Here is a 22,216-nt window from a genome sequence, read left to right as displayed (position 1 = left end):
GATGGTGCCCGGCTACCACCAATGACTGCCCTGACAGGGAACACAACAGAGAGTCCCTGATGGAGCAGGAGAAAGGTAGGGTGCAGAACTCAAATTCTAGTAAGAAGACCAGACTTAATGAATGATCTGATTGAGACTGGAGGAACCTTGGATGGCACGGCCCCCAGATTCTCTATCAGCCCAGAACTAAAACAATTTCCGAGGCCAACTTTTCAGACAGGGACTGGACTGTGGGACATAAAGTGATACTTGTGAGGAGTTTGCCTCTTAGCTCAAGTAGATACGAGAGACTAAACAGGCAGCTTCTGTCCGGAGGTGAGATGGGAAGGCAGAGAGGGTTAGGAGCTGGCTGAATGGACATGGGGAATCAGGGGTGGAAAGGAGGAGTGTGCTGTCACAGTATGCGGAGAGCAATTAGAGTCACATAACAATGTATGTATGAATTTTTGCATGGCGGACTAACTTGAAATGTAAACTTCATTTAAACTACAACAATAAAAAAAAACATATGGGTGGTATGAGAAGCTGTGGCATCGATTTTCGAGAAAGGCTAAACATTCCATCTGTGTAGCTACGAGAGATAAACTAACTGTACTCTTCCCATAATGACACACTTAAGTTATTAGAAGTTGGGGACAGGGAATGGGGATAGAGAACACGGAACTGTTGGTATGATTTTAGCCCCTAATTTGAACTTGGGCAAGAAAGCTATGGTAGAGGATTCAAAGTTTATGAAATAGCTAAAGTTTCTAAAACTTCATGAAGAAGAGTGCTTCCTCATTTTGCAGCTGCTCCCTGTGCTTGGGAATAAAGGTGGGACCTCTTGGTAAATGAAAGAACCCCATGAGTTGTGGGGCATTTGGTTTGTGTGTGTGTGTGTGTTGTGGGGGTGGGGGTAGTTTTTGTCCTGTCCTCTCTGACGAGTTTCCTCAGTACAGAGATACAGGGCAGGAGTTAAGGCAGTGGCAGTCACAAGGAGATCCGTCACAGCTCTGCAGTGAAAGTGGGGATTTCTTCTCAGTCGGCTTCCCAGCACTGAGATTTGTTAGAGAGCTGGTGGGGCTGCTATCCAAGCTGTCAGAAGACCCAGACAGCATGGCTTTAACTAATCTTCCAGGAACCTGAATTAACAGTTAAGTCAGATTGGTCTGAGAGGCCTTAGAAGCTTAGGATGCCTTTAGAAGATGAAAGGAGGATTCAGAGGTAGGAGTCAAGTTGAAAGCATAAGGTACTTACGCACAGACACACTGCCTAGTCCAGCCCATAGCACTTCCTCTATGATTGACCCATCTGTATGGCACATATGAAGCAGTGTGATGACTTGACGGGTGAGAAAAAGTACTTAATCCTTTCAATATGTAATAAGTATGGAGACCTGCTGGGAAAGCAGCTCAGGAGACATAACATTTGTGACTTAGGTTTTCAACTGCATAGTACCTTTGCTTGTCCCCTGCTTCCTTGGCCCAGTCACATTTTGAGGTTTGGACATTAACTGAATCTCTACTTTGCTCAGGCTGCATGTTCAACTGTACATTAATAGTGCAAGAAAGAGCATGGGTGTTTGATGGAGTCCGACAGACAGAGGAGAAATTCTGGTTACTAGCTGTGTGACTTTGGGCAAGTGACTTTATAGACCTCATTTTCCTCATCTGAAAACTGGGGCTAATACAATGTATACCTTAGGTACATTATGAAGACTAATTAAAAGGAAATAACATTTGCAAAGCATCTAGGAAAGTATCTGACATACAGGCAATCTATATGCTGATATTCACATTATTTTTAAAGTAATATCAGTGTAGACATAAAAAAGATGACATTTCTTCTCTAACAAAGTTTATGTTTGAAATATACATAGTTTCTGTTAACCTTTGTGGAATATTTCACTCAACCCAAATGAATACAGAAACAAATAATTATCAGTAGATAAGACTCCCATCTCACCTTAGTTGCTTCGTTGATGATTTGGAAGCTGGTGCTATCTTTGCCGGTTGTGAATGAGTCCAGTACTGCCCGACAGGTGGACTTCTTGGAGAGCTGTTTTTTCTGACGCCTATAGACATGGAGTGTATAGACGCTTGAGAATTATTTGTGACCGTCATTATCCAACAGACTACATTATCATGTGGAAGTCACATTAAAATTGAATATGATAATAAGTGAATTGGGCACAGACATTACTGTCGTTGTTGTTAGCTGCTGCCAAGTCACTCCTGACTCGTGGTGACCCCATGCACAATGGGACTGGACTGTTGTGATCCATAGGATTTTCACTGGCTGATTTTTTGGAAGTATACTGCCAGGCCTTTCTTCCTAGTCTGTCAGTCTGGAAGCTCCATTGAAACTTGTTCAGTATCAAAACAACATGCAAACCTCCACTGACAGACAAGAGGTGGCTGGGCTGGAGGTACACTGGTCGGGAACTGAACCCTGGTCTCCTGCATGGAAGGCGAGAATTCTACCACTGAACCACCACTGCCCCTCCAGACATTACTAATACTCTAATAAAGTATTAATAGGAGTATTTTTACAGTAGAGGCCCTTGTGGCTCAGTGGTTAAAGCGCTCAGTTGCGAACGAAAAGGTCAGTGGTTGGAACCCACCAGCAGCTCTGCGGGAGACAGATGTGGCAGTCTGCTTCTGTAAAGATTTACAACCTTGGAAACCCTATGGGGCAGTTCTTCTCTGTCCTGTAGGGTCGCTATGAGTCGGAATTGACTCAACAGCAGTGGGTTTTCTAAAAATAAAGTTAGTACTAATAAAGAAGTACTAATGAAATTATTCAGCATGACACTGCTCAAGGATGACATCTTGTCCACTTTATTGAGTAGATGGGGTAATTTTCATAGTTGACATTTATGTGCTTGTTAATATCCCTCCCTCTTTCCAGGAAATGAACACAAATAGAAACTCAATATATTCTAGGAGAATTCTAATATAATCTAGTGGCTTAACAAGGTGACCAGGCATTCACTACAGAATTCCCTCTAAGACACCTGTTTAGAATTACAATATGATTTTCTTCCTCCACAGCAGAATCAATAAATTAGAAAGTTATAATATATAACCCAATTTTTGATGATTTTAGTTTTCCAGATCGTTTAAGTAATTTTTTTTTTTAATAGAGATTTTAAAGAAATATTTATTCTGAGGCTCTCAGGAAACAGGCAGTCATATAGTGGTGATAGAAATACAAAATAGTACAATTCCCATGGAGGAAAATCTGGTAACATTTAAAAACTTTCAAGTGCATTTACTCTTTGACCCAGTACTCTCACTCCTGGAAATCTATCCTGTAGATACACCTGCACGTGTATGAAATGACGTATTTATAGATCTTCATTATGGCAGCACAAAAGATAGGAAACAACCCAAGAGTCTAGCAAAAGGGGACCGACTGAGTAAATTACAGTACACCTACCCAGTGGAATAGTACACAGTTGTGAAAAGGGAGGCAGATGATCTCCAGGCACTCATATACACAGATCTTCAAGATAAATTATGTAGAAGAAAAAAATGAGGTACACAACGGTATATATAGAAAACTACTTGATATAAAAAAGTGGGTGATATAAAAATATATATTTACAAAAAGAAAACCGTAAGGATAAATAAGAAGCTAATAAATCTGGTTACTTACAGGGACAAGATAGGGAATGGGGTGGAATGGGACAGGGGTGGGAATAACTCTTTTCAATGTACTATCTTTTTTATATCATTTCATTTTTGAACCATGTAAAAGTATTATCTATTCAAAAGCATAAAATTTAAAACTATTTTGGCTTTTAAAATAAAATACCTGTTCATTGAAAAATTCAAATAGTACAGAAATATATAAAGTTAGAAGTGAAAATCCCATTTCTGATGAATGCCTTCAATCATTAAATTTCTTAATTTACCCTCTATTAGTTCTCAAAAGGGAAACCCTGGTGGTGGAGTGGTTAAGAGCTACGGCTGCTAACCAAAAGGCTGGCATTTTGAATCCACCAGGCGCTCCTTGGAAACCATGGGGCAGTTCTACTCTGTCCTATAGGGTCGCTATGAGTCGGAATCCACTCGAAGACAACAGGTTTTTTTAGTTCTCAAAAATTTAATAGGTATCAATTTTGAAATACTGCCAGAAATGTTTTGATCTACGTAATACATTTTCTTTCCTTACCTGTAGAAAGCAATATTGCTGCAGTCTTTGAAAATGTTTTTGTCCACAGCTTCATCGTCAACGCTAAGTAAAAAGATATTTTCAGAAACTTATTTTACCATTTTTGCACTTTCTTTAACTATAGTATGAACATGGAAAATAAACCTTTGGAGTCTATTCTGCAGTGCAGAATTGTGTAGCGGCCATAACATAACAGGATAGCATGTGTGCTACAGAACAGTATCCTTTCATAATCATCCCAGGTAAACAACAAAACACCAAGTCCCCAGATTACCCTGAAAGCAATGGAAAAACAGCACTGACTACATCCTGTGAATTTGGTTCAAAAAATTTCAACTTATAATGAAGGGTTCTTTTAAAAATAAAGACTAAAGGCTTTTAGAAAGTAAAAAAAAGTAAAATGAAAATCTAGCAAAAAAAAAAAAAAAAAAAAAACCAACACCACCACCAACAAAACCTCCCAATTATTTATTAAAAGAAAATTTATTTTTTTGGAGAATATTCTTACTGAGTTCCAGGCTCTGAGGGAGATATAAAGGGTTGTGCCCAAGCTCTTTGTGAGAGAAAACCTGTCAAATGCTGTTAGACAGGTATGTTGCAGGTGCTAGAATAATAGGAACAGATGTAAAAGGAAAATCTTTTGCTTTTAAGATGATGCTGTCAATATAAGCACCAAGGTTTTTTAAAACCAAGTTTCTAGAAGAGTGGCTTCTGGAATAAAACCTGAGTAAGATGTATGTATATTGCTACTTGAGTTTATGTATTTAAATCAGCCTTCATCTGATTTAACAACTCTACCCGACTTAAAGAGAAAAAAAAAATGGCTTTCATACAGAGATGTGGCTGAATACACCTGAATCCAGCATGTCCATGACTATGTAGAAAAGCTACGACTGAAACCCAAATTTCAAAATATTATGAAAACAAGCTGACACCCTTGGCCACATTAAAACATTGTTTATCACGGAAATAATCAAGACCTTCACTGGACTCAAGCTATGTCACTGTTCCTTTTAATCAACTGTGCAAAAGTTAAGCTTGCAGTTTCGTGTTTCTAGGTTTGAACAATGCGCTCCAGAAGGATGCAGGAAAAGGTTAGGTATTGCTGAATCCGGAAACCAACGCGTGGAATTCACGTTACAGCTCTGATCACATTTCTCCTACCGCTACGTTATTTAACCATCTTGAAAGTATTTTATGAGGGGTTACCTATTAATAATCAACTAACTCACTGGGGAACTGAAGAAAAAAAAAAAAAACGACAAAGATTAACTGTGCAAATACAAAACACGCAAAGAAGTGGAATCAGTAAAACTTTCAAAGCTAGGATGTTCCTTTCAAGTGCTATATCCCCTGCCTCCATGGGCTCTGAAAACACTCCCTGTAGGAGCATTGGGCCTTTACCTGATTTTCTCTTTCTTGGCTGCTTCCATGGCTCCCCAGTAGCTCCGAGAACTCGCTGCCAGTTCTCAGGCCAAAACGATCTCCTTAAAGCGCCAATCGGCCGTCTTCTAAATTACAACCTATATAGTTCACCAGCGGCAAGTTTCTGTAAATACAATGTCCCTCCAGGTGCTTAAGGAGACGAATCTTGCCTCTTACTCTTGAGGATTCTAGGCTCAAATTAACGTTTCTACAGGGATTTATCTGGCAATTTTTCAGTGGTTATGTGCCGCTGATGAGGAAACGTGCTTTCATCACGTAGTGTCAGAACCGAAACTGTCTTTGCAGCGGAGGGGGCGTGTGCGCAATGAGCCCCAGTGGATATAAACCGAGCGTGAGAACAAGGGGTCGCGGAAAGTACGAAATAAAACGGCCTCCCGTGATTGGGTGAAGCTTCCGCAGGTTTACCTCTGTGGTGGTAATGTCACAGATGGAGGAAAAAAACTCCCTCCCTGGTTTTAGTTTCGAGTGGGGGAGTGCCGGCAGGGTCATTGCTGGAGGCTGATGCTCGCCGGCTAAACTCTCCCATAGCATCATACTTTTCAGGGCTAGAAGGGGCCTTTAAAGATCATCCATTACACCAATCAGTGCAGGAATCGCTTATACTCCACCTCTGCCAAATTTCAGCCTTTGCTTAAATACTTGCAAAACTCACTTCCAGACGCCAATAAGGCAGCCAGACTTAGGGCTTTCCCAGACCCTCAGCCCGTGCGTCTGACTCTTGACTTAGAAGGGACGAGGGGCCGGGGCGAGCGGGAAGACTGAACGAACTGCTGCACAGTGTGCCTGCTGGTCCCCAAGCCCTTGGAGGGCTAAGGGAGAGGAGAGCAGATTAAGGCGAGCGTGGCTTTCGGATATCATCCTAACGCTCCAAGGTGATCTGTTTACAGCAGAAGGACATGTGCTCACACGCAGCAGTGACGACCGCTCGGGGGAGGGGCCAGTGGGTTGCAAAACAAACAAACCCCGCGAGGTTTTGAGGGCCCGGATGATCCCGCCCCCAGAGCACAGCCGGAAGAGGGAGGACAGACCGGAAGAAGGTGAAATGCTTTCGTTAGACACTCCATGGTTGTGAAGATGGCGGCGGCTGCGTGGCTTCAGGTGTTGCCTGTCATTCTTCTTCTGGGGGCTCAGCCCTCTCCATTGTCGTTTTTCAGTGTAGGACCGGCACCCGTAGCTGCTGCCGACCGATCCAAATGGCACATTCCGTTACCGTCGGTGAGTGTTCACTTCAATAGTGAGTGAACGCAGAGGAACAAGGGGTGGGGCTACGGTGGCCTAACGGGTCCATGACCATTCTGCAAAAGTCCGCTTTCCAAAGCGATGGGAGTGCCGGGAGCGTGTGTGTCGCTGGCCAACAGGGACCCACCTCCCTGGAGCGGAAAGCAGCGCGCTTCTTTGGGTAGAATAGCCAGAGTGTCAGGGCCACTTCAGGAGCGGGAAGGAGTGATGGAGCGGTTTCTTATCAGGAAAGTGAGAGAACTCTTACTGCCTGACGCGGGACGTGTAAACTTGATGTGTGATCGGAGAGTGTTTTCTCTGATAGCTGAAGTTTCACAGAATGTAGTGACTCCGGCTTGAAGGTGAGGGATATGTAGATAGGCATGTTCTTTTCTGTTTGGTTGTTTTTCTTCTGCACTTTTTTGTTTCTGGTAATTCTGTGTAGGAAGTTATGTGAGCTCATTTACATTTTGAAATGGTTATTCTAAGCTTCCCTGTGGAATTCGGATGCCGAGACATCCTTTACATCTATTTTAAGAAGGAATGGGTAAAATGGAAGAAATAACATTCTAAAATTTAATGTGGTAAGGCTAGTCTTTATTTTAGACAATTTACTGGCTAGATTAATCCTCTCTGGCCCCTCCCCCTTTTTAAACTTTCATTTGAATAAGAGGTGTAGCCCCATTACTGGTACAGAGGTATAGACAAGAACCAGATGCAGGCAGGAAATGCTGAAAAGCATTAGTCCTACAAAAACATGTTGGTCTTTTTGTTTCATTCTGCTCTGCTCACTGACTGAAATACCGAAATCTTACTTGTACTTTTATTTGCCAAGCTTTATAGGTTTTGCTCATTTGGTGACGTTCGTCAGGTTCTCGATTTTAAGTTTTTACCTTTTGTTGTTAAAATGGTTGATAGTTCTTTTAGATTTAAAAATGTAACTGGCTATCTGCTCATAGAATACTTCATTTGAAAAAATGATTGGTTATTCTAGGCAGTGATTAGTGAGTAAAGGGAATGAGCTGATTAAGGGATACCCCCCATAAAGATTTAAATTAAGCTGGGATTTCTAGCAGCCTCTCTTGTAAGTCCTAACCTGTGGGAAAAAAATCATGTCTCTGCACCAAGGGGCAAAGTCCTGCAGATTGGATATGGTTATTGGATGTGGCTGAATTTTACCGAAAAGAGAAATGTTGATTTTTTTTTTTGTTAAGAAAACGACTTTGAATGTTTTATAAATTTAAGTTTTCATACCAGCTGTGTTCTGCCTTGGGAATTAAATGGTTTGGTGCTAATTATCTTTCTCTGCTTTATCTTTGCAGGGGAAAAATTATTTTAGTTTTGGAAAGATCCTCTTCGGAAATACCACTATCTTCCTGAAATGTGAGCTTTTGAATTTCATCAAGTTTTTATTCAAGTTCTTGAGTGATCTTTAAACTTTTAAATTACTTATTTCTGCTTCTAACGGACTACTGTCAACATTTTTTTTTAATTTTTAAAATTTTAATTGTGAAATATCTATAACAAGACTTTTCAACCATTTTTACGTGTACAATGCAGTGACATTAACTACGTTCACCATGTCGTTCAATGAACATCAATATTCATTTCCAAATTTTTTCATCACCCTTAACAAAAACTCTGTACCACTTAAACAATAATCTTCTCCCTACTTCCCCTTCTGCCTGTACCATGTAACCACTAATGAACTTTGGTCTCTATGCATTTGCCTGTTCTGGATATTTCATCTAAATGGGATCATGCAATATTTGTCCTTTTGTGCCTGACTCATTTCATTCAGCATAGTGTTCTCAAAGTTCATGTTGCAGCGTGTATCAGAACTTCATTTCTCTTTTTGGTTCAATAGTATTCTGTTGTGTTTATATACTACATCTTAGTGTTGGTGGACACTTGGGTTGATTCTACCTTTTAGCTGTTGTGAATAGTGCAGTAAACATTGGTGTACAAGTGTCTGTTTATGTTCCTGCTTTCAGTTCTTTTGGATGTATACCTAGGAGTTGAATTGGTGAGTCATAAAGTAGTTTTATGTTTAACTTTTTGAGGTACCACCAAACTTTTCCACAGTGGCTGCACTATTTGACAATCCCACCAGCAGTGGGTGAGGGTTCCAATTTCCTCACATCCTCTCCAACACTTGTTATTTTCCTTTTTCCTGATAATAGCCATCCTAGTGGGGGTGAAGTGGTATCTCATTGTGATTTTGATTTCCATTTCCCTAATGACTAATGAAGGAGCCCTGGTGGTGCAGTGGTTAAGTGCTGTGTTGCTAACCAAAAGGTTGGCAGTTCAGACTTACCAGCTGCTCTGTGGGAGAAAGATGTGGCAGTCTGCTTCCATAAAGATTTACAGCCTTGTAAACTGTATAGGGCAGTTCTACTCTTTCTTACACGGTCGTTATGAGTTGGAATTGACTCTGGCAGTGGGTTGAGTTTTGGTTTTTTTATTGGCCTTTTTATATCTTCTTTGGTTAAGTGTCTATTCGAGTCCTTTGCCCATTTTTGATTGGGTTGTCTTTTTGTTGTTGAGTTGTAGTTTGTTTTTTTTAAATATATTCTGTTTATTAAAACCTTATCAGATATATGGTTCCCAAATATTTCTCCCAATCTGTGGGTTGTCTTTTCACTTTGCTGTTAAAGTTCTTTGATGCACAGAAGTTTTTAATTTTGATGAAATCCCATTTGTCTGTTTTGTCTTTTGTTGCTTACGATTTTGGTGTCATATCCATGAATCCATTGTCCAACACTGGGTCTTGAACCATTGTTCTTATGTCTTTTTTTTCTAAAAGTTTTATAGTTCTAATTCTTACATTTAGGTGTTTGATCTATTTTGAGTTAATTTTCATACATGGTGTGAGGTATGAGTCTAACTTGATTCTTTTGCATGTGGAGATCCAGTTTTCCTGACACCATTTTTTGAAGACACTTTTCTTACCCCATTCACTTAGCATCCTTGTCGAAAATCAGTTGACCATAGATGTATGGATTTACTTCTGGACTGTCAGTTGTATTCTGTTGGTCATTGTGTCCATTATTATACCAGTATCAGACTGTTTTGATTATTCTAGCATTATATAGTATATTTTGAAATTTGGAAGTCTGAGGTCTCCTACTTTGTTCTTCTTTTACAAGATTGCTTTGGCAGTTTGGGGCCCCTTACAATTAATGTAAATTTGAAGATTGGCTTTTTGATTTCTGCAAAGAAGACTTTTGGAATTTTGATGGGAATTGCATTGAATATATAGTTCACTTTGAGTAGTATTGACATCTTAACAATTAAGTCTTATAATCTATGAACTCAGAATGTCTTTCCATTTATTTAGGTCTTCTTTAATTTCTTTCAGTAACATTTTATAGTTTTCAGTGTACAAGATTTTCACCTCCCTGGCTGAATTTATTCGTAGGTATTTTATTCTTTTAGATGCTATTATGATGGAATTGTTTTCTTAATTTCCTTTCAGATTTCTCATTGCTGGTGTATAGAAACCCAACTGATATTTATATGTTGATCTTGTACACTGCAACTTTGCTGAATTCACTTATTAGCTCTAGTAGCTTTTTTGTGGATTCTTTGGGATTTTTTATACAGGATTATGTCATCTACAGATAAGGATAGTTTTGTTTATTCCTTCCTGATCTGGATACCTTTTATATCTTTTTCTTGCCTAAATTGCTCTGCCTAGGACTTCAGTACAATATTGAATAGCAGTTGGTGGGAGCGGGCATCTTTGTCTTGTTTCTGATCTTAAGGGGAAAGCTCTCAATCTTTCTCCACTCAGTATGATGATAATGTTGTTAGGTGCCGGCGAGTTGATTCCGACTCATAGTGACCTCCTGTGCCAGAATAGAACTACCCCATAGGGTTTTCCTAGGCTGTAATCTTTTTGGGAGCAGATCGCCAGGAGTTGCTGGATGCATTCGAACCCCTAACCTTTTGGTTACCAGTCTCGCCCTTAACTATCGCGCCACCAGGACTCCTTAATATAATGTTAGCTGTGGGATTTTCATAAATGCCTTTTATCATATTGAGGAATTTCCCTTCTATTCTTAGTTTGTTGAGTGTTTTTATCAGGAAAGGGTATTGGATCTTGTTGAATTTCTTTTTGCGGTCGACATACTTTTAAGTTCGGGAATTTAATAGTCCAGCACAATCTAGGTACATTTTAACACCTGTGGTATAACTGAAGTCCTTCCTCTAGTCTACAGAGTAGATAGTAGTAGATAGTAGATAGTCTACAGAGTACTTGTGTGAACTTTCTTTTCTTCCCTTGTTTGTCTGGTGTTTACTATATATAGTTAGTCACTCTGTCACATCGCAGTTGAATTATATTTAATATGTGAGTTGATTGCCTGCATGTTTTTTAAGCTGTTCTGTCATAGAGATACCACCAAGTTTACTTTGTCTCCTTGTCAAATGTTGGCTGAACACATGATCTAAGTTTGTCAGGCCATTGGCTCTGAAGGAGTTTATTCAGTCAGTCTTTTATTTACAAAAGGAGTACTTTACCACCTGGATCTTTTGAAGAGGAAGCTCAAAAATATTATCAGGAAATAGGGATTATGTGGAACAAAACCCATCTGTCCAGTGGGAAAACCAGAGTTTGAGTCTAAATTATCCCATTGTGTATTAAAGAAAAGCTTCTTTTTGATGGAGAAACTGCCTCTGTTTTAGAGAATGAATGGTCATGGATGATCTACTTAACCATCAGGGATAAAAATCCAAACTGTCCATGTGTGCTTCTTTTCATAAAAGCACAACGTTGTGGGTCACAGCTGGATGATTTTACTCTTTTAATCACTTATAAGTAGTCGTTACATATCTACTCTGTGCCAAGTCCTCGTTTAGACAGCAGGGTAGTGATTGAAAAGGTCCCTCCTTTCATTAAGCTTACAGTCTAGTGAGAGTGAAGAGGGCAGGTAGAACTTCTATAAAGACCATAGTACATCTATGAAAATGTAGTCTGTTGACGAATGACTTAAATTTGTTTTAAATCACATCTACTCTGACACACTGGCGTTTTTCATGATGTTCGCTTACTGGATATGGGTAGCTTTCAGGGATAGCAGGATTTTGTGTTTTGGACTAGCCTGGTAGGTGGGTAAACCTGTTTTTTGTTCTGTCCTCTTATTAAGTACAGTGTGTTGATCCGATGAGTATTTCTCCAAGTTATACAAGCTGCGTATTTTGAAGTGTCAACATTTCATTGTTTTTGGAGGATTTGAGGCTCCTTAAAGTTTACGTGGTCTTTCTCTCTGTTACTTCTGTACTTTCTGATATTTGCAGGTTGTCTCTGATTTTATAGTTTTTGGGGGAGTGGTATATATCCTTCCATTGAGTAAACCATAAACCAGTTGCCGTCAAGGCAATTCTGACTCATGGCGACTCCGTATGTTACAGAGTAGAACTGCTCCATAGAGTTATCTTGGCTGTAATCTTTACGGAAGCAGATTGCCAGGCCTTTCTTAAGCGACATCACTGGGTGGGTTCAAACCTACCAACTGTTAGGTTAGTAGTTGCGCACACCGTTTGCCAGGGACCTTTCCTTTGAATAGGCAGGGCCATTTTCATTGTCTCTTAAAACCTTCCATTCACAGTTGTAAATATTATCTTTTAACGGAATTAGTAATACGCTTGCAGCCAGGCTTCCCTGCAAGGCCCATTGTTCAGGGGATATTTTCTTAGTGGCTTTAAATTATTCGGTCTCTGTAGGTATTTTTCTGAATGGTTCATAGCAAGATCGCAGTATATGTTTATCATTTCTATAGATTGTGTTCAACATGTGAGATTTTTATGTGTTTTAAGAGAGTCTTGTAAAAATGTGTTACTTATTTACTAGTTTTATAAAACAACTTAAAATGAAGAAAACCTATAACCCATTGCCTTCAAGTCGATTCTGACTCAGTCACCCTGAAGGGAGAAGCTTCTCATTAGGTATACCTCTTGTTAAGATCTGAAAGGAGGTTCCTGACTTCTCCTGATGATATAGCTAAACAGCCAGAGTCAGAATTACACTTCCAGGTCTTCAGGCTAATGCCTTTGTGCACTAGAATATTGTGTTCTTTCTTTCTTTTTGTTTATTGTACTTCAGATGAAGGTTTTCGGAGCAAACTAGTTTCTCATTAAACAATTAATACACACATTGTTTTGTGACATTGACTGCCAACCCTAGAATATTGTGTTCTAAACTATGTTTAATGTTATATGAGGCTTCCATGATTTCATGGAGGTTCCTTGAGGCTTCTCTTAAGGTAGGCTTTGAAAAATCTAATAGTCTTTATCTTCGCTCTTCCTATTCCTACCCTCCCCAGCCAGGTTTGCTTTCTGTTCCTTGTTCTTCCTATCCAGTCTTTGTATCTTTCAAGGTCCATGCCATGACTTTTTTCCTCGATAGAAACATTATTTACACCACTGTTTATCAGCCATGTGAGCACTGCCTTGTGACATTCCTAATGTTGTTACAGCTTGCCTTTCCAGCTAGATTGTAGCTTTGTAAGGGTGCCTTATGGTTTGTTCACCCCGTTCCCCTCTTTGGCGTAACACAGTGCTGTGCAGTTTTGTACACATAAGTGCTCTGTTCAATAAATATCTCAAAATCATAATAGAAGATGTGCTTTAACTTAGGGCTGCTTTATGCCTTCCAGGTTTTTTTCAACAGAGAACCACAAAGTGAGGTTTTCAGGCATAAAAATAGATCACTTAAGCTTAAAAACTGCTCAACTGATATTTCTTTCTGTGAACAACAAAATTTACTATTATCTAAAGAATATTCAGTTCTTTTAAAGTATATTATTTCATTACCTATGTTTGGGGAAGGAATGGTCTTTGAGTGTCTTGGTTTGGGGCAGGAAATAAATGGGATATGGGGTAATAGCTTAGGAAAAGTGCTTTGTTTGTGAATCATCTTTTATTTACAAACATTTCTTCTTTTATAGTTGATGGAGAACCTTGTGACCGATCTTTGAATGTAACCTGGTATCTGAAAAGTGCTGACTGTTACAATGAAATCTTCAACTTTAAGGTAATGATCATAGAATTACAGACTTTTCTTAGACCTTAGAAATCATCTGGTCCGAACGTCTTAATTTTATAGAGGAAAAAAGTGTCATATAGCTCGGGAGGAGCAGGGCTGGAATTAAAATCCATGCCTCCCAGTTCCCAGACCTCCTATATCTGCAGTTCTCAAACTTTTTGGTATCAAAACCCTTAAAAATTCTTAAAAATTATTGGGTCTCCAAAGAAGTTTTGTTTATGTAGGTTACTGAATTAGAAAATAAAACTGAGAAAATGCCGAATATTAAAAAAGGCATGTCGAGATTTAATCATAATAAATAATTTTTACTGCCTCATCAAGGAGGAGTCCTGGTGGCACAATGGTTAAGAGCTCAGCTGCTAACCAGAAGGTCAGCAGTTTAAACTCACTAGCTGCTTCTTGGAAACCCTATGAGGCAGTTCTGTTCTGTCCTGTAGGGTTGCTATGAGTCGGAATCGACTTGACAGCAGTGGGTTTTTTTAATGGGGTTTTCATCAAGGATGTTCTTAGGTAAAACTGGCATTTTTTTTTAACTGCAAGTTTGTGATTATGAAGAATACAGTGACTACAGGTGAGTGCCACAGTCTTGGTTCCTGATAAGGGGCAGCAGTTTTACCCACCATCAGTGCAAGGCAAATAACATCTTACTATGAGATAATTTTGACCTCTTAGACTTCGAGAAAGGGTCTCAGGGACCCCCAAGCGTCCACGTAACAAGCTTTGAGAATTGCAGTACTATGTTACACTTCAGCATTGAAAATATATCGCTCCAAGATGGACTTTTCAGGCCTTTCCCATTCTGTTTCCAGCCCCCTCTTTATGCATCATTTCTTTTCTTTTTTAAAGATTCCTCTTCTACCCTTGAGGTTTCTTTCCAAAGATAATGTGACTGGTCTTTAAAAAATGCTTTCTCTTAGCCATTTCAGTTTTTCAAAACCTAAGCATTTTGAATCTCTGCCTAGTATTAAGGTTTTATATTATTCTTTTGTGGTATCAGGGATTGCTTTTTACTTTTGTACCATAGCATTAGATAGGATTGATAGGAAGGGAAATGATAACATCTCCAGAATATGGTTTGAAATATCGTTGATCTTTTTCTATTAGTTGATTGTTAATTGAATTTACCATAAAGACTTCGTATATTCGAAATTTGTGATAAAATGGTCAAGAGCTTGGCAGATCCTGTCTGGTAGTGCAAGCTAAGAATGTAAAAATTATTTCAGATTGCCACAGGGCAGAAGTATGCAAACAGCAAGGAGACAGGTGTGAGATTGGAGCTTAGAAAGAGGGCAAGATTAGTGACGTAGATACGGGAGAGAAATTACAGAACTGAAACCACAGAAATGGGCGAGATTTTGAGAGCGTCAGCAGTTGTGCAGTGTTTTACATCATGAGCATGAATATAGCTTTTTGTTGATATCGTGAATTTGGTCGGGTGACTCTTGTAAATATATTTTCAAGTGACAAACCCTCTGCACTTTGACAATTTCCTGCCTGCCCAGAATTGATAGTGGAACTACCCTTTGTGAGCCTAAGGCTAGAATTCTGTACTTTAGAGTCTAATTTGTATTAGAATCTTGGAGACTATTAGATAAATTCTTTATCTCGTGCTTTCAATTTTTAAAATCACAAAGTCGAAATTATATTCATACTGTTGTCGTTAGTTGCTATCGAGTCGATTCCGACTTACGGCGACCCCATGTGTGCAGAGTAGAATTACTCCATGGGGTTTTCAAGGTTGTGACCTTTTGGAACCACATCTCCAGGTTTGTCTTCCAAGGCACCTCTGGGTGGTTTTGAACCGCCAACCTTTGGGCTAGTAGTCCAGCGCTTAACGATTTGCACCAGCCAGGGACCTCCTATATTTTGTACTAAAGATGATCTGTTTGTTATTGTCTACCTATCTTGTTTGCGTTTTTTGTTTTTTGTTTTGTTTTTTTTTGGCTTGTGAATGGTAAATACTTTGTATTTTCTGTATTTTTTCAGGCAGAAGAAGTAGAGACATATTTGGAAAATCTTAAGGAGAAAAGAGGCTTGTCTGGGAAATATCAGACGTCATCAAAGGTGTTCCAGAACTGCAGTGAACTCTTTAAAACACAGGTAGTGTTTGGAAGAGGCTGGAGGGAAGTAGAGAGATGAAAAACGTAATGCCTGTATTTTTGGCTCTGTCTACCCACCCACCCCACCACCTCCCATGGCCAGGAGTTAGTAGCGTGTTCTGATATGTGTATAACCAGCCACTTATGCTTTCATTCACCTCATGGAAGAGAGGATGTGGCTTCCTTTGTGTGTAAAAAGCAAATCCAGATTTTTAATTCTTTTGTCATCTCATCTAATTGGTATATCCCACAAAAAATCAGAGATTTTAGGTTTAACTGCTACAGACCTGAAGTCAAAAGAGTGTCACTGCTTCAAGGTTGACTTTTAGACCTTGTTTTGGGGGAAGGGGAGTATAATGAATAATATTGTGTATTTTAATGCTCAGATATATGTAGTCATATAAGTGGGATTTGTGATAAGAAATTAGAAATAAGGATCTAATACCAATTTTAAAAAATTTCCTTTTTTTTGGTGAAAGTGTATACAGCCATAATACCATTTTTTTGATAGAAACATTTTATAGGGTTGAAAATATTTATTGTAACTATAACCATTGCTTTGTCCTTACTGCATGTAAAAATTGCAAAGGAACATACAGCAAATTGCTTGGAAGAGGCAAGGAGTTCACTGAAGGCTAGGTTTTCTGTTTAGTTACTAGAAATATAAGAGGTTCTAATTAAAAATTGATAATTGGTAGGTGGATGAAGTAGTTGATAATTGAACTGTACGGGCTGAGTTCTTGTCAGAGCTTAGATTTTTATGGACATGGAGGGAAAGAAAATAACTTTGAAATGGTTTAAGAATAATAGAGAAGGAAAGCTAGGAATGATGTGAGATTGGACAGTTGGTAGGTTTTCCGTTGGTTCTCCAGATTGCTCCCCCAGGCTAACGTTGGTTGGCCTTTCTTAGATTTCGTCGTGGAAAGCTTTCTGTTATCCAGGGTTCACTGTTAGATCTGTTGTAATCGTTCTGGGGTGCTGGCACACACCCCTGTTGGGAAAGTTTCCTCTCCTCCTCCAATCTGCTGTGCCAGTTGAATTGCACACTCTAATTACTCAGGAAGGAGAATGCTTACTCTGCTGATAACCGATAAGAAAGGTAATTAGTGTAGTTTGCTTACAGGCATGGAGTGTGATGTGGAAGGAGCAGTGGACCAGTTACATGCCATTAGGAATCTTAGGCTTAACTCCTGTTTCTGCTTCCAAGCTCTATAGCCTTAAGCCTGATTCTCCTCATCTGTAAAATGAGAGGGAGTTATCTAAGATTCCTCTATCCTAAGCATATATCTTACATCTAAGGCCTTGTCTTTCCTAAATGCCTGTAATGCTTACATAAAAATTGAGTGCTCAGTTGGGGTTTATTGACTTGTTTGTAGTTAATTGGGAATGCTTTTTTATGTCACTGCCGTATTAGTATATTTACTGTCATTGTATTATGTTTCGTTTGAGCATTTCTGTATTTTAAGCTACACCTTTTTTGAATATTACAATTTTTTTTATTGTGGTCGATATACATGTAACAGAACATTTGCCATTTCAACATTCTTCACGAGTACAGTTCAGTGACATTAACTTATGTTCATCATGTTGTTCAACTATCATCTTCATCTGTTCCCAGATTTTTTCATCACCTTTAACAGAGTATCAGTGTCCCCTAAACATTGACTCGTCCTTTCTGAACATTATAGATTTTTTAATTAGCCTTCATTTTGTGTTTATTTTATAGAGCTTTTCTGGGGATTTTGTACATCGACTGCCTCTTTTAGGTGAAAAACAGGAGGTAATTATTTTCCTTATTACATATTTCTGAGAGTAAAGTAAAAATTCTGAATTAATTTTCTTTCTTTTTTTGTTTTTTTAATATTTAAAGGCTAAGGATAATGGAACAAATCTTACCTCTGTTGGAGATAAAACTGTAAGTGTATTTGAGAATTTAAAGCATACTGAGAGAATAATTAAAAAATGCATAAACAGGGACATAAAATGATACTCTTGAAGAGTATATTTCTTAGCTCAAGTAGATACATGAGACTAAATGGGCAGCTTCTGTCCGGAGGTGAGATGAGAAGGCAGAGAGGGTCAGGAGCTGGTTGAATGGACACGGGGAATCCCCGGTGGAAAGGAGGAGTGTGCTGTCGCAGGATAGGGAGTGCAACTAGGGTCACATAACAATGTGTGTATAGCTTTTTGTATGAAAGAATAACTTGAATTGTAAACTTTTCACTGAAATTACAACAACAAAAAAAATTAAAAAGATGAGAAAAAAATGCATAAACAAAAGAAAACATTTCAAAAGAAACTTAAAAATTGAAACTGTACACCAAAATGTTAATGATAATTGCTATTAATGATAACAATATAAGTGATTTTATTTTTTTCACTGTGTTTCTGTATTTCCCATATTTTCTAGAATAAATATGTATTGTTTTTATAATTTGGCCTCCTCTGCTCCCCCCAAAGCTTTCTTGTGGAATCTTTGATTCTGTATCTTGGTATGATTACCCAGAGTACATGCATATTAGCCAAAATGGGCTCATATACAGACTGTGGTGTGATTTTTTTCTTTTTACTTAATGAAGCCTTTTTTTCCACATTGGCACATAGAGCACTACTTCACTTTTTTTGTTGGCTGCCTAATATTCCGCTTTACCATGATTTTTATCATCATCTCCCAACGGATAGACGTTTAGGTTGTTTCCAGTTATTCACTGTTAGGGATAATGTCACGTATATAATGTCTAGCTACATGTGCACATTTACAGTGTTTTCCTTTGGCTAACTTCCTCGAGGTGGAATTGCTGGGTCCAAGTGTATGAAGAGTTTAACAAGTTTTTTTCCTATGGTTTGTCAAATTGCTGTGCAGAAATGTTGTCACAGTTGATGGTCCCAACAAAGTGGGAGTGACTTTGCCTTTTTCCTCACCAAAAATGGCTGGTATTGTTTAAAAAATATTTTATGCAATTTGTCAAGTGGAAGTGCCAATTTATTATTGTAAATTGTATTTAAAAAATAGAAGTGTAACATTCAATAATATGCATACTGGCTGTTTGTACTTTATTGCGTTGTCTTCTGGGCCCAGTGTAGTTTAAGTTCTCCTCAAGGCTTAGACCTTGTTCTCAATGCTCAAAGCTGGCTGAAAGATGATCCTGTTGAGTGACTATCACCAGTAATATTTATAAATACTTAATCAGATTATAGTCAAAGAAGTCAAAGATTCTGCCCTTTGATCTTTCTTTCTGAAAATTGGGCCTAGCGGGTAGAAGTTTATAATCCTTTTTAAAAGGATGCTCACAAGTTCCCTTTCCGCCCCGTCTTTTTTTTTTCTTTTTTTTTTTTGTGCTTTAGATGAAGGTTTACAGAGCAAACTAGCTTCTCATTAAACGGTACATGTATTGTTTTATGACATTGGTTACCAACCCCACAACATGTCAACACTCTCCCTTCTCGACCTTGGGTTCCCTAGTACCAGCTTTCCTGTCCCCTCTTGACTTCTTGTCCTTGCCCCTAGGCTGGGGCGCCCCTTTAGTCTCGTTTTGTTTCATGGGCATGTCTAATCTTTGGCTGAATGGTGAACCCTAGAAGTGACTTCATTACTGAGCTAAGAAGGTGTCCAGGGGCCATGCTCTCAGGGTTTCTCCAGTCTCTGTCAGACCATTAAGTCTGGTCTTTTTTTGTGAGATAGAATTTTGTTCTACATTTCTCTCCAGCTCTGTCGGGGACCCTCTGTTGTGATCCCTGTCAGAGCAGTCAGTGCCCGCTGTCTTTAAAAGCTCTGATAAAACATACAAGTCTGGAGGGAAGGTCCTCTCCTCAGCTCTCGCCCATGAAAAGATTTGATTCTTTTTGATTAATTCAGATTTCCGGTTTGATTGAAGTAGTAATGTGGTTATATTTGCCATTATAATTTTGACAAAGGAGTGCTTAATAAAAAAAAATAAAATATATTAGGAACAAAGCCACTCTTGCAGTGTAGTTTTCTAAGAACATTGGTGACTGAGTTACCACATGCAGCTCTAATCCTCTCACCTTACTACAGGCCTAATGGGGTTAGCAAAGGTTTATTGAAGGGAAATTAAAAGCTTTGAGGCAATATCCTGAAGACTCTGCGTTTTAATTCAAAACAGTCTATTAAGCTTGGAGGAGAGAAACAGTAGTTGTGGTGATGGTTAAGTAAGAGCATTGGAATCAGATGTCCTAGATTCAAAATCCAACTCCATGGCTTCCTACTTCCCTTGGACAAATTATTCTCTTGCGCCTCTGTTTCTGAAACTATAAAGTGGAGCTAATAATTATACCTACCTGATAGCATTGTTGTGAAGGTAAAGAAGATCAGACATGTTACAGTATTAACCAGTGTGCCTGTCATACAAGTGTTCTTTTACAAGATCAAACTTTCTGTATTCTTGGAGTTAACTGTAAACCTTGTTAGATCCTAGAATATGAGAATTAATCATTCCCACTTGAAATTTAGAAGAGGTAGTTTTAAGATAACATAAAATTACTAGCAGAGCAGGTTATTACCCCATACAAATTTTTAACAGGTTAATGAGTAGGTTCAGGAAAAGATTCAGTTAATTATTGGTAATAGGATGTGTGATGTACCCATAACTTTTTGGCTGTAAATTTTTCTCATAAATTGTTCCTAAGTCTTGTCAGAGATTAAGCAGAGGTAAATCCAGGTATGATTCCGGATGGCATTTATGTTCTTCAGTTACTAAGATAAACTAATAAATGAATTGCCTTTTCTTGGGCTGTAGAGTCTTTTGAGAGTTTGATAAAAGCTGTGGTCTTCCAGGAAGATGCATCAATGTGTTAAATTTGGTACCTTCTTTGAAGGATTTCCTAGGTCAGCTGAAGCTCCCCCAGAGATCCCAGGATAAAAGCTTCTCCTTTTAAGAGAAGACCATAATAAATTGCAAGTCTAAGTCAGCAGTACCTTATTTGAGACGCACAGAAGAAACCAGTTTTTTTCTACATGCCTCTGTTTTATCTTTGTATCTTAGTTTTGTGGTTGCGAAGGCCCATAGTCCATCTCTAGCATATATGACGATGAATCTTTTGAAGACTTTTTGCTAGGGGTGTGCATAAGCTGTCTGGCCTTGTAGCAGATTCTTCCCGAGTAACCAGTTCTGTGAACATGGAGGCTGTTAACTTCCTTGACTTTGGGGAGCAGTGACTCTTCCTTTCCACATATACTAGCCCAGGATTCAATTTTTGATATAAATGTGAGATCATATCAGCAGAAATTCTGGCCATTGAGAAGAGGGAATTAGATTCAAAAATTGGTGTTTATAATTCGTGTTTACTGACATCATCATGGATTTTTTAGGTGATTTAAATAGTCTCCATAGTTTGTTCAGGACTTCTGTGTAAAATATAACCTAGTATCCTAGCATGATTTGGTTAAACACACATTCAATTTAATGATCTTATTGAAGTTTTTGTTATAATAAAAGTAAATCTATTAAATGTGTGATTTTTGCGTGTAACAGAATAGTGGATGTCCTGCCTTCCAGTAATTTATAATTAAACTATTGTATACGTTTAGAGGTCTTTTTGTTTTGTTGTGCTTACTTTTTTAATGGATGAAAGTGAAAGACTCTACCATATTTCTGGGCAAATTTCTGGAGCAAAATTTTTGTATTATTAAACTGTGTTCTAAATTCTTAAGACTTGAGTGAAGGTTTGATGTCTTTTTCCATTCTAGGTAATGCATGAACCATTGAAAACATGGCAAGATGCACCATACATTTTTATTGTACATATTGGTATTCCATCTTCAAAGGAGTCTGTGAAGGAAAAGTCACTAAGTACTCTTTTTACCAGTAAGTTCAATTTGTTTGTTTGCTTCTTTTTAAACATTTGTGTGAAATTCTCTGTTGTGTCATGGCTAGTGGGTAATGTAAAATTGCTTTAAGAGAGGGACTGATTTATTATGAATGTGTGCTGTGAAGTGGAGAAATTGAATGATAGGAATTAAGAATTTTTTCTATATCCAAGTATGTCCTAGGCACAGTCCTAGGACAGCTTTCTTGTACTATGCATGCTAGATTTTGTTTTTCTTCATTTGATCCTCCTGCTTTTTTAAATTGGTATACTCTTCCTAATATTGAACTAGATTTGTAAAAACGTGCCCGAGTTTTGTAATTTCTTAATATCTCAAGAATTTTTCTTAGCGTTTTCCTTTTCAACACACTGCCCAGTTCATCAGGTCATTATCTCTTACCTGGGTTTTTGCAGTAAGTTC

The 22,216-nt window shown here is 38.5% G+C and overlaps 2 protein-coding genes across 14 annotated transcripts in view; one reads left to right on the top strand and one right to left on the bottom strand.

Annotated features, from left to right (window-relative positions):
• Window positions 1–6,330, bottom strand: part of GANC (glucosidase alpha, neutral C) — a 76,360-nt gene extending 70,030 nt beyond the window's left edge. For all 6 annotated transcript variants that reach the window (XM_023735157.1, XM_004380662.2, XM_023735154.1 and 3 more), the window contains exons 1-3: window positions 5,563–6,330; window positions 4,159–4,221; window positions 1,945–2,053 (exon numbers count right to left, since the gene is read on the bottom strand). In XM_023735157.1, the coding sequence (XP_023590925.1) occupies window positions 1,945–2,053; window positions 4,159–4,221; window positions 5,563–5,591 (201 nt within the window). In that variant the 5' untranslated portion in view covers window positions 5,592–6,330. The remainder of the gene's footprint in view (window positions 1–1,944; window positions 2,054–4,158; window positions 4,222–5,562) is intronic.
• A 273-nt stretch (window positions 6,331–6,603) lies between these two features.
• Window positions 6,604–22,216, top strand: part of TMEM87A (transmembrane protein 87A) — a 52,956-nt gene continuing 37,343 nt past the window's right edge. For 6 of the 8 annotated variants that reach the window (XR_002824752.1, XR_002824751.1, XR_002824753.1 and 3 more), the window contains exons 1-7: window positions 6,604–6,819; window positions 8,145–8,205; window positions 13,773–13,858; window positions 15,857–15,970; window positions 17,696–17,749; window positions 17,840–17,884; window positions 21,677–21,794. Coding sequence is in view for 5 of the 8 variants with exons in the window: in XM_023735160.1 (XP_023590928.1) it covers window positions 6,667–6,819; window positions 8,145–8,205; window positions 13,773–13,858; window positions 15,857–15,970; window positions 17,696–17,749; window positions 17,840–17,884; window positions 21,677–21,794 (631 nt within the window). In the remaining 3 variants the exon portion in view is untranslated. The remainder of the gene's footprint in view (window positions 6,820–8,144; window positions 8,206–13,772; window positions 13,859–15,856; window positions 15,971–17,695; window positions 17,750–17,839; window positions 17,885–21,676; window positions 21,795–22,216) is intronic. The other 2 variants (XM_004380660.3, XM_012556744.2) reach the window with 2 other exon arrangements.

Source organism: Trichechus manatus, unplaced genomic scaffold (genome assembly GCF_000243295.1).
Source record: "Trichechus manatus latirostris isolate Lorelei unplaced genomic scaffold, TriManLat1.0 scaffold00076, whole genome shotgun sequence".
Lineage (NCBI taxonomy): Eukaryota > Metazoa > Chordata > Mammalia > Sirenia > Trichechidae > Trichechus > Trichechus manatus.
This window is presented reverse-complemented; position numbering and strand designations above follow the sequence as displayed.